General features: G+C 41.0%; 1 protein-coding gene across 2 annotated transcripts in view; it reads right to left on the bottom strand.

The window, feature by feature from the left end:
• Positions 1-12,925, bottom strand: part of FBN1 (fibrillin 1) — a 291,197-nt gene that overhangs the window by 164,208 nt on the left and 114,064 nt on the right. For both annotated transcript variants that reach the window (XM_068275426.1, XM_068275425.1), the window contains 2 exons: positions 11,972-12,169; positions 9,557-9,682 (listed from right to left, as the gene is read on the bottom strand). In XM_068275426.1, the coding sequence (XP_068131527.1) occupies positions 9,557-9,682; positions 11,972-12,169 (324 nt within the window). The remainder of the gene's footprint in view (positions 1-9,556; positions 9,683-11,971; positions 12,170-12,925) is intronic.

Raw genomic sequence — 12,925 nt, 5'->3', positions numbered from 1 at the left:
AACTGTGATAAGAATCCACCGACTGATTCAGTCTAGGTTTGACCTGGAATCATTATAGCTAAGTCACTTTTCTGTGGAGTCTTTTCAAGCCCAAGTCTGCCACCTCCTGGCTCAGATTTCCTTACTCAGAGCTGTTGACCTGGGAGGGGCTGCTGCTGCCTACAAATAAGCTCTGAAACAGACAAGTTTATCTGTGTGCACTGTGCAGCCAGTCATTATCTACTGTATGCAGTTTCATTTCTATGAGAGACACTTCCTACAGGCAGCCACACAGCATACCAGAATAATAGTTGAAAGCAGACAGATGAAAGGCTGCAGCAGCCCTGCTTGTCTATAGTCTCATAGAGGCTAGACAGCACATCCAGAACAACTCACAACCCGGAAGCAGAACAGGTATGAGCCGGCGGCCATATTGGATATTTCCTGGAGCAATAATGGATAAAAAACACTCAAAAAGGCACACCAGAGTGGCAAAATTATCAGGTAGAGCATTTATTCTTTACAAGCTATCAACTGATATGTTTATTTTGTGTGAATCGTTCATCTCTGGTTCCCTTTAAATAAGTTTATAAAGTAACCCTACACTAGAACTTATGATGGCATCGGAGAACCTCCCTTTATAATACGGACAACCTCAGATGTGAGAACCTCCAGATGTCAGAAATATTGAATTTCCTGCACAGCATTTCTTTCTTTCTTTTTTTTTAATGAAAATGTTTACTTTCAGGAGTAAAAGGTAATTGGTATACAATATGAAACCACAAAAATATATAAAATAAAGATAGAAACGTACAATTGTATAAAATTAACTTGACAAGGACAGGTTCAATCAAAATCCTGCACTGCATTTCTACTAGTTAACTGCTATGGATCATGGGCAAGAGACCACTATTTGTTGGCTTAACAACCATTTACAGCTGTAGTAAACAAATCTCTAACTTTACAGAAGCTAATAATCAGTACTATGTGTATTAGCACACATCAGTTCATGCAGTTCAGTGAATCAGACAGTTCCAGAATGTGTATTTCCAAACCACCATGAACATAGCAAGATACGCAATAGGGGTCTTCAACACTCAGTGATAACCTCCCCATCACTCATTTGATAGGGAACTCACCCTTGACAAATGACCTTGTATTGGATGGGTCTGCAGTGCTTCTGGGGTAGTTAAGCCCACCCTCTGCCACAACAACCATGGACTTTCTGTCTCTACTTCAGTATCCAACAGTTCTCTATAGACCAAAACACTTCAGTTTTGGACTACGTTTCCTGTCCCAGTGCTACTTCAAAGGTGTGACCCCTTTCTAGTGAGGTATTTCCTCTCATCTGCTGCTGGTTGTGGGGTAAGAAGTAAGGAAAAATCTTACCAACAAGAATACTGTAGTAGTAAAAGTTGAAACTGGATCTAATCCTTTCTGCCTCTACCTAAATGAAAAAAGATTTTGCCTAGAGTACTACTTTAGGTAATATTTATGCCCTCAAGATTTGTATTTACTTCTACTCATGCAGAGTAGGGAAAGAAATGGTGTGACGAATAAAATGTGGTCCCTTGTCACTACGTTTTTCCATAAACACAAAATAAAACCCTCAAATGCAGCTGTCACATGCAATCCCCACAGGGAACCAGCAATCACACAGAGCCAATAACACTCAAGTGTCCTGCCAGCCCAGCTTTCTCCCACACTGCCATACTGTGGTTAAGCTGGGCTCACTCTGACCCTTGATATGTTTGTGGTTGAACTAGAGACCACTGGAGAAATATTTCTGAGAACCATGGGTCTGCACAGCTTGAGCTGGCACAAGCCCAGAATGTTTTAAGGCTTGTTGATTATTTGTGGTTGCAAAATTCAAATTAAACTGGTGTGCCTCAGAAATTGTGGTTGAGAATCCTAGGAGTACTGGAGCAACTGCTGTAGTCATGAAACATATAATACAAATTAACTCTCAGAGTTACGGGACATCTCATCTCATATGAGTAGTTGAAATGCTTGTAATTTATTTGGCACAACTCCAGACCATTTGATCTATTTTCTAGATGCTTGTTCTGCTGGGACGGCCTCATTCCACACTGTTATGTATGGTCAGCTGGTGAACCACTATACTCTCTACATAGTAATTTAGGTTGGACAAAACATATCTTGAAATGTGTTACTGATTCCTTTTCATTACAAGCAGGTTCTTATTCAGATCTATGACTGTTGTTTTACTCTTACCTCCCTTGACTCTTTCCCTGAATAAGGTTCAACATCATTCGCTACTACATTAATTAGCACACATAATTTGTACAGAAAAGAAGCAACAGACTGATTACATGTATTATTCTCATGATGGTCTACAACTTTGATTGCTTCCATGTGTTTGTCACTATGATCGAGCACATAGAGGTCTTCAGTACCAGAATCTCAGCCTTCTTAATCCCTGCATAAGGTATCAACACCGGATTTACCAGCAATATCCTATTCCCCTCACCCAACTGACATACCCTGCTCAATGTCCTCACTCTCAGTCTAATCGTGGACACTTTATTTTGTGTCAGTGTAGTGGGAAAAGTGATGCACACACTTCACTTGGTTAATTCATCACACAGATTTGATTGAACAATCCTTTCCTCCTGTATGTAGGATGATGTTATTAATCCAACATTTATTCTCCAATATTGGTGATGATTTGATGGTGATCTTTATGATACTGTTGTGTAAAATGATGGAGCCTCTTTTTAGATTATTGTTTCTGTATCTAATTAGAATATGATGAATTGTATTGTTGGCTGCAAAATATATGAAGTTGTGGATACCTTGTTGAACCTCTGAGGAGATGGTGTTGGGGCCACACGACATGCATCAGGCTTTTAGAATGTGATGAACTATAGCTTATTAGGCCAGTGTTTTCTATGCAATGTACTCTATGAACTATAGCTTATTAGGCCTGTGTTTTCTATGAAATGTACTCTATTGCTGAATTCAATCTATATAGATGAAGTGTGCAATAAATCGATTAAGTTTCATTTTATATGTGATCATATGTATTATACTTTATTCATGTCACTGTAAGCCCCGATTTAAATAATCAGAGTACTAATTATAACACTATATGGCAGATTGGATTCAATAAAACTATTGCAAGTTAAAAATGATCAAGAACTATCACTATCTATCACATGTAGTCACTTTACTAAATGAGAAAAAAACAAAGGCCAAAAAGTTAGATCTTACTGAATTAAACATACTGCTTTAAAACATCCAAACAACAATTTTTCATTTTTTTGCAACTAAATTAAAATTAATTGCAATAAAATCTATAAATTTGGAGCCAACAGATCACGATTCTTCATTAGGATAGTGTTAAGTGTTTAACACTAGAATCTTCTGCCTACACTTATGCCTAACACTAACTCTTTACTAAATGCAACACCACCAATGACTCGTAAGTTGTGCCTAATGTTAATCTTTACCCTAAGAAAACCCCAACCTTGACCCCAAGGCTTATCCTTGCTTTAACCCTTTAATGCACCACTTTTGTGAAAAATTCCAACTTCTGCATAGGCTGTTATGTAATACAAGTGGAAGAAAATTCTCAGCATACTTTTTTTTAACAAACATACATAAATAGGTAGCAGGAAAAAAGGGCGCCGGCAGCGTGTGGACAAAAAGGGCGCTGCCATAGACTCTAATGCATTTATCAATAATACGGCACCCAAAGCAGAGAAAAGGGCGCCCGATAAAGTTTTTGAATTTTTTTTATCATTTTAGAAACTTGCAACGGTATACTTTTGGTCATATTATATAGTTTGTACGTAAAGATTTTACGTTATCAAATATGTTATCGTTTCTATGTGTGTAAGAGTGTTTGTGCAGGGGGGTGGTTAGGGTTAGGCACCACCAGGGGGTGGTTAGTGGGACAGATAAAAATCCTGCACAGCGCCGGGGGGAAAGAAATGGCACCGTATAGACTTACATTATATAACGCTATTTAGCATTATAAGTGTTAAAAAATGGCACATGCAGGGTCCCTTACACTTAAAAATGCAGGCGGGCTAGTGTTAGGCAGCAGGGGTCGTGGGTGGGGGGGGGAGCAGAGGGACACTGGTGTTAGGCAGCGGGGTGGAGGGAGTAGAATTAGGTGGAGGTAGGATGTGTGCATAGGTATACATTACTTTGTACCGGTCAGCGATCGCTCCTTCACTTCTTCAGTTAGTTTGCTGTAGTCCTGCATCCAGCCAATCACCATGTGGCTTCAGTCCCTGCATGGTGAATGGCTGGCTTCAGGACTCCTGCAAATTAACTGAAGAAGTGAAGGAGCGATCGCCGGCTGGTACAAAGTAATGTATGCCTATGCACACATCCTCCCTCCACCTACTAATCCTACTCCCTCCACCCTGCTGCCTAACACCAGTGTCCTGCTGCCTAAACCCATCCCCCCCCCACCCCGATCCCCGCTGCCTAACACGAGCCCCCTGGATTTTTCAATGGCGCACCGTTCCGACGATAACTGTATCTTGAAATGCTAAAAAATGGTAAATAGCATTTTATGATACATTTATCTGTGGAACAGTGCACCATTTTTCCCCCTGTGCCATTTTCAACCGGACCCGTGGTTAGGGTTAGGCACCACCAGGGGAGGGTTCTGTGTGAGAGTAGAGTTAGGTTAAGCTGTATTGTTGAATTATGGAATGATTTTTACAGTTCATATTTCGTTTTCATCTCCTGTCTGTTTTAAAATGGTATTTATTGTTAACCAATTTCATTAACAATGTTTATCGTTATTGAGATTTCGTTATCCACCGGCGCCAATTTGTTATCCAGCCGGGCCCTTTTTTCCTGGCGCCCTTTTTTCATGCACCCCTTAAATACTTGTATTCAGTTCTCTACAGCTCTATCAGATATCAGCAGAGCTACAATATGATGGGGGTCTCCCTTTATTTGTCCGCTTCCATTGCTAGACTTCTAAGTGCTACCTACACAGGTTGTCAGTTCTTCTGGCAATTGGAGTTGGTGTGGCGAGTGCAACCATCACTGCCCTCCCAATCCTTTCTATAAGAGAAGGCTACGTTACTGTGTGTGATGTTGTGAGATGTGTCACGAGATATCATAAAATGACGTGGCAGGCTTTCAACGAGGAAGAAACGTAGGCCTTCCTTCAGTGGTAGTCTGTGGAGAGAGGAATAGCCTGTGGGATAGGGTGGACAGTGATGCTAAACGCTGAAGCAGAGAAGAACAGAAGGGTTCTCACAGGGCGAAGTTACTTGAACCCTAAAAGTTGATTACCTCTATTATGTAAATATGATGTGGTTTTGTATAGAGGGCATATGTAGGTTTAGGCTCTGTAGCTGTAAGGGGTTTAGTACTCAGAAATCAACAAACTTGTTCAAGCAACTTCATTGAAAAATGTTTTATTTTTGTATTAAATAGTGTAGAAAGGATTTGGAATTTATGTGGCTATTTGTGCCCCCATTTACAACCATGGTTCATATTAAAGGTCATAGAAGTCCACAGAAGGTCCCAGAGACATAATCTATAGAAAAATTTCCCATAGGACATGCCTTTACCTCCATATCAGAGATGGTACCATTTACATAAATATAGGTAAATTATTCAAGGTACAATAGGTGAGATTTTTCCCCATGGTACTTATGTGAGGAATAGCAGTGCAGCCTTCTAAAGCTTAACAGCTAGTGGTGTGGAACCACAGCAAAGTAAAATGGTACACACTTCCAGTTAACAATGTTCCTTCTCTTTCAGGCAGTAATATAAAAAATGCACAGTAACTATCCGTGACGCAGCTCTGCCTCTATCTGCAGCCAAAGAATAATGAGAAGCCAACATTAACACATGATTGTAATTACATTTTATAGGCTGCTTCAAAAAATGCCAAAAGACAAATACATAAAGTGCTCGATAAGATGTTATTGTTCTTTACTGTCAGGACTACAAGAATTTCTTCCTCCCCCTCAAATCTTTGTCAGTCCAAAAACTAGAACTGGGAGGTCTGTGTGTACATTTATAAAATACAACAGATCAATCGGTTTTCAAGGGATAATGTGATATAAACAAGAATCATAAGCGCTTTCAAATCGCCAGTTCTTGCTCCAAAAGAGTTTGCAAGTTTCATGTCTCTGGTGTTTTTATCTAGATCAGGCTTGCAAAAAAAAGCTTTAAATACACAAGCACACTCTGAATTTGGAATATTTAATAACAAGGTGCAAAAAAGAATTTTAAAAAGTTTAGCCTGGTGTGCTGGCAAATGTCATTACCCCGTACTTCTCATTACTGCACAAGCAGGCGGGGGGCGGGGGGGAAGGGGGGCTTTCTGTGTGGCAAGCGTGAGATACATAGCCTGTGTACTGACCAAATCCTGCCAATCTTACCACAGCTAACTGAGTGGTCATTAACACTGATTTGCAGGAAAAAGGGCTAGTACACCTGTGAACTATTGTGAAGTAAGCATAGGGATTTTCACAAGACCTCAAAAATACATCTTCATGCGTTTATTGTTAAAAAAGGCATGTCTGCCGTGAGGCAGAGTGACAACGTCTCCAAAGGCAATATATGATCACATTCTCATAACACAGCTGCTTCAAAAGGTGGGACCCTGATGTGAACACTGTTGAGGGCCTAAAGTGAACACTGGTGGATCTCTAAAGACTGGTAGGATCCAAATGGAACTTGACTGGTGGCACCTGTAATGCATCATGTGCAGAGGTCAGGGTATAACATGGGGAGGGGCTGATTTAATTTCCACACCAGGAACCTTTAAAGATCCCACAGGGATCATAGGTGTGGTGGTTTAACAAAACTGTGTGTCAGTGCTATAAGAAGGATTGTTGACAGCTCATTTGCCAAGATGATCTACCTCAAAAGGATATATCTACAGTGTTAAGACAAGTAACGCCCATTCATCTGCTGGACCATCTATTAAGCACTCCAAATAAGGGATGAGAGCCAGAATCTCTCCTGGCAACCAGTTTAGTAACATTTTCCAAAGACATCTCCTGGTGATCCGATAGCGTAGTCAGGGAATAAGGGTATAGCTAGTACAGCATGAGACATATGACAAAGGCATGTCGATGCATCTGCTACTCTCGCTATCCCACCCTTGTGAAACGAACTCCCCTAAGCTCAAGGCTCATTGTTTCCATTGTACCCTAAGCCAGCTCCACATGTGCAGATAACTCAATAAATTAAATATGATGGGACGTACATTCATGCTATCTGCAAAAGTATTAAAAAAAAAGTGAGAAATTCAAAAGGAAAGATTGCACTGAAAAACAATATTTCTTCTTAAGCCTATCTAATCACTCTTTGGGCCTGATTCATTTACCCGTGCTAACCTAGTTAGCACGCCTAAAGGCTTTGGGTGTGCTAACTAGGGTGCTAAGTAGTTAGCACGCACCAAGCTGAATCAGATCGCGCGCAAAATACTGCGCACAAAAGGCTGGTGCGTGCGAAAGGTCGCATCAGGTGTGGCAAAAATGGTGCACCCGATGTGCCTATAACGGCGCATTAGGTGCGCCCCAAACGTCACGCCCATGCGCCGTTTAGGGCGCATCCAATGCGCTGTTATAGGCGCATCGGTTGCGCCGTTTCCGTTGCACCCGATGCGACGTTTCGCGTGCGGTACTTTGCACGTGAGCGCTGATTAGTGCAAGCAAAGGATTTCTAGGCGTGATAAGGGGCTTTTCACAAGCGTGCTAACACTTATTATTATTATTATTTAGTAATTAATTATTTAGCACCGCTTTGTGAATCAAGCCCTTTGAACTTTAGGAAAGATACAAAAAGGTGCTTATTCTTGCAGGATTGTAGTTTTCATGCTATCATATCCTAAAGGAGAACTCTCAAGTAGGTTTGTAACTCGGGTTTCATATAGTCTGGCTTTTCATTGATCTACCCCTCCCTGCATGTTTAAAACCTGGACAGCTGTTGAACTCCACAAACATATAATAGCTGTTTTGTGGCCCCTCACAGGCTATAATCCAATCAGTATCATGGCCACATTGCTTAAGAACATTCAGTCCCAATACTTAGGGGAGGTGTTATGTAAAGTATCTGGATCATGGCAATGATGAGTGGTTGAGAGGTTATAGAAACTAAACAAATTGATCTCTGCTATTTAAGTCATTTCTTATAGCTTATAGCAGAATTGCGCTCTGCACAAATAATTTTCATTTGTTCATTTCCCATTACGAAATCATATTTGTCATTTACAGCCTTTCCTATGACCATAAATCCTCTTTCCCATATGACTTTACGTTCTCCCCCATGAGCATGGGCAGGGCAATACTGAATTCCCCAACTTCTCCAAAAGATGCAGAGGTGTAATCTCCAGGATGAGAAACTGGAAACCTATTAGCCTGTGTCAAATAAAATCAGGCATCCTCCACATCTCTTTCTCCATGAATCTGCTTGTCTGTGCAGTGTTTAAGATAAGAAATAGAAGAGAGAATGATAGCAGGTATGTCAACATGCTAACATAATCATACAGCTATTGAAATTACATAGCATACTGAAGTTGGGAATATGCTGTGCGTTAGACTGCTTGCCTATGCGCAGTAATTAGCCACATGGCTAATTAATATTCACTGCAATGCTGACGTGCAGTGTTTTCTTCCTGGAGCGGCCGCTTTGTGCGCTGATTGGCTGGCGGGACCACATGATGCGGAGTGGAACACTCCGCATCACATGGTCCCGCCAGCCAATCAGCGTCACGGAGACGCAGTGCGCACAAAGAGCTGCATAATGAGCCTCACTCTGGGGTCCTCTTTGAACACCACCAGGCGTTGCGTTAGGGGAACGTTATGCGACTATATAACGTCCCTTAAAACGCAACATCTTACTGTGAAAGCAGCCTAAAGGTGAGTGGTGGGAAACTGAAAAATGGAATGATGCTAAGGTTACAAAACAGTATGCAACAATAAAGGAGGGGTAGAGAGGCATTGCCGGTTTTGTTATCATACGAATATGAAATGGTAACCTAAGCTGGTTATAGTAGAAAGCCTAGCCTGCATTGAGGGGAAGAAAAGTGTTCCAGGAAGATTTCTAAAAAAAACAAAAAAAAAAAAAACAACCCTTGAGGCTATAGCCCCAGTAGTGCGTTATGGTGCAGCATAATGGCCCCATTATAACATGGCTTGCCGCTCTGTAATGCACCACAGTGTGGCAGATGCGTTGTGGCATAACAGCATGTGGCATCGCAATGCACTGCATGTAGAGGGTTTACGACAGTTTTGAAATCACTGCTGCACTTTGACATTGTTGTTAAGAAAAATATGTATATTTACTTTGGGCTTTATTTAATTTTCTTACTAGCATTCCTATGAAAATGTGTTCTGGCACGTTCTATCATTGAAAACAATGTTATATAAATGCTTCTTTAACAAGGCAGTGCAAAGTGCAGCAGATGTCTAACAATCTCATTGTCCTAACTTCTCTGGAGTGTTGAAAGTAAAAAATAAATTGTTTCTAAAGGTCTGTTGATGAAAAACATGCATATGTCCAAACAACACAAGTTAAAAAATATTACACTGATTTTGTCCACATAGGTCTGGAAAGCTCTTACCTTCACATTTTTGTGTTATGTCATTAAATTTGTGCCCAGCTGGGCATTTGCACTCGAAAGATCCAACCGTATTAATGCAATTTCCTCCTTGACACATCCCGGGGATGGCTTGGCATTCATCCACATCTGCCCCAAGGAAACAGAACAACAAAAACATAAAACACTGAAAACCTCTCTCAGTATGGTCCACTGCAGCTAATTATTACTCAGAGCCAAGTCACCACACTGGTTCATTAACAATTATGCTATGTTATGTAAGAGAAGATTATACTCAAATGATTCCTGCTTAAGGCTAAACAATGGATCATACTGTATTTACTGAAAGATTTCAAAGTAGAATTACAGTCTAGTACAAGCTTATTTCCCTACTCTTCATCACATATAGTTATCCTGGTTGCATTTGACTCAAAGCAACATCATCTTTATAAGATTAGCAAGTCTTCCCAGCTCAGAGTGCTGAGAGGGGCCATTGCATGGGTAAGTTATATCATCAAGTTTATTCAAACAATTCTTTAGTTGGGGAGACTATCTCTCCTCTTATAGTGACTGAACTGCAGTCCCAGATTCCTGCAGAATTTTTTGAAAATAGCGTTTAAAGAACGATTCCAGGGAGTTCTTGGTCAGTGCACTATGTAATTGATAAACTTCTAAGCAAACTGAAACACAGCCTTTTTAACCTATTGAGTAACTTTTTTAGCAAACAGTTGTTTTTCCCTAGAAGTTCTTATAGTTTAGCTAATCTGTTGGAACAGAGTGGAAATTTTGACTATAGTTACTATAGTTGGCCTCTAACGATGTACGGGCTACGTCAGTGAGAATATTGCAGCACATTATAGCATGCTAAGCTTTGTGGCATTGTACGTTCTGATGTAAAGTCATGATGCCCGCCAACAAAACTTTGATGATGCCACCTTACCTTCACAGCTACTACCCCCCCCCCCCCCTTGAGGTGACCCCCATAGCGGATCTGACAAGGGTAACATAACAAGTGTTGCCATAATAACAACTGCTCTTGGGAAGTTGGGGAAGCGCTATGGAAGAGAGGGAGGGTAAGACATTTGGGCGCCTAATGTCCCTGGGTCTGCTCTCCAAATAGTCACACCTGTGTTCCATCCATAATTTAAGGGTGGATAATGTTTTGATCACCCATATTATTATAATATCTTCAAAATAATTGTGAAATCAATGGTCTCATGTAAACGAATGATATGACGCTGCACATATTTTACACTATAAGCTGGATTGTCTCTTATGACCCTTTTATGTACTTACCATAGGATACCCAATTCCAGATGCTGAAGTATTGTGACTATAGTTGTGTTGTATGTTGTGTTTTTGTGTAAATTTTTGAAATCCATAATTCTGAATTGTTCCACTGGGACAGCTATCTGCTTGTATATTTCTTATGAAACTGACTTTATGCCTAATAAAACTATTTAAAACTAAAGCTTCCTCTAGCCTCTCCCCTAGCTGTCATGCTCATCTTTCCTCTTAGCTATGTATACTTACTGTATACTTATACCCAGAACAAGCATGTTGGCCAGAACTAAAACCATGCTGTGGATCAGTGGCTGGCTACTTACACCAGCCATGGGGTGAGCATTAAAAACCAAGAGGCCAGCAATTATAAAGATCAGCAATGGCAACAGAAATATACCTATTATGGTAGGTTTACTTTAAATTCCTTTACTCCCCCTTTTTCATTGCAGCTATAACTGGTGCTTTTTATGTGCCCCATGAAAAAAAAGCTACATTAAACTTTGCAAAATTCCCCCCAGTGCTGGAAAGTTAGATTACTCAACAGTTTAGTATATGGCTGCCTCTGTTAACTTTCTGCAGCTTCCTGCCAGACATCCAGACAATGAAAGAATTTATACAGCTGGAAGTATTAGAGCAAACGCCAAGAACTGTGTCAGAGCTCTGTATCAGGAGGCAGCATGCTCAGAGAGACGCGAGGAACATCTGAGCACAGGCAGTGATTTCCCTCAGCTGCTCAGTCCAGTAAAACTGCTTAAGTAACTTTTCCACAAGCTGTCTCAGTTTGAAGCAATCTATCAGATGTCCAATGAAAAGTCACTATCATGCTTGTGTGCGCTGCATAATCCTGTCCCTTTGCTGTAAACTGCATCTCTGTGACAGACATGTTAAGGATCTTATTTCTGATTGAAGGACGTTCTTGGCAGGGAGAAATTCATTATGGCTTTGGCTCCTCCATCTGACCTCACTTGTTAATGTCCCACACCCACCTTTTCTACATCATCCACTCATGCAATCGTGAGGTAATGTGTCTGACAATGATTTTCCATTCTCTGTGTAAATGCGTGTGTATAAAACAGGGGAGGCTGGCCAAAGCAATGTAACTGTAAGAGTGGTAATACATTAGCAGTGTCAGCAGCTCCATGTAACTTTGCCTACCTTGACAAGCTCCTGTTCGGATGTTTGGAATAAAGCCACGGCGGCAGGGATGTGGCTGGGCGGGGCACATCTCACATGGGTGGCCCCATGCTCTTCCAACTGTAGCGCAACACAACGTCTTTGTACAAACAATTCCACTCAGCTGTCCCTGACACATCTGGTTGCTGACAACAGTGAAGCAAGGTCCAGTCCTGTAATCTGGAAAGAAAACAATGCAGCTGCATGAAATTCTTGCTTCGGTACATTCATCAATTATTTAAACCTTTTTATTATTATTATTGGCTTTTACACAGTACTAAACATAGGCCTTGAAATGTTTGAAGCATTCATAGTTCTCCTTGTGTTATGGTCGTATGCCATCTACTGTCTGCTCATTCGATGTCCATTCCATCAGTGGGACACCTTTGTGATTCTGACAGAATTATAGGGTGCACAATCCCGTCAGAGTTTTATATCTGATTGGAGATGGTCAATGAGATGTCAACTATTCCAACTTGCAGACGAATCTAATGAAAATTGAGAGTGACTTGGATTTGGGACAATCACATTTTGGTTTACCCTATTCCAATCTGCATGCAATATGCATGAAATATCTCTATACAGGACTGTGGTGTAAGCAGCAATAATGACCACTGTACATTCAAGTTAGTTAACTACCATAGTATTATGTAAAATAGTATGGTGGCAGATTTGAACTAAAAAAAGCCTTCTGTAGCATCTTATAATATCTGACAGGGGCAAACGCAGGATTTTTAAGGGGGGGGTTCCTGAAAGGTCCAGAAGCACGTATGTCCCCGAGTGCTTCCGAATACAGGTGGCTCCATACTGCCCATGCACAAAAGTGCGCTGGCGTATTACGGAGCTGCCTATCTTTGGAAGTACTCAAGGACACGAGTGTTTCTGAGGGCTTCTGGTAGCAGCAAATGTGAACGGGGGACAGCGCTGGCACAACTC

The sequence above is a fragment of the Hyperolius riggenbachi genome, chromosome 3, assembly GCF_040937935.1.
Source record: "Hyperolius riggenbachi isolate aHypRig1 chromosome 3, aHypRig1.pri, whole genome shotgun sequence".
Lineage (NCBI taxonomy): Eukaryota > Metazoa > Chordata > Amphibia > Anura > Hyperoliidae > Hyperolius > Hyperolius riggenbachi.
Note: the sequence above shows the minus strand (reverse complement) of the source record. Positions and strands in the feature narration are given on the sequence as shown.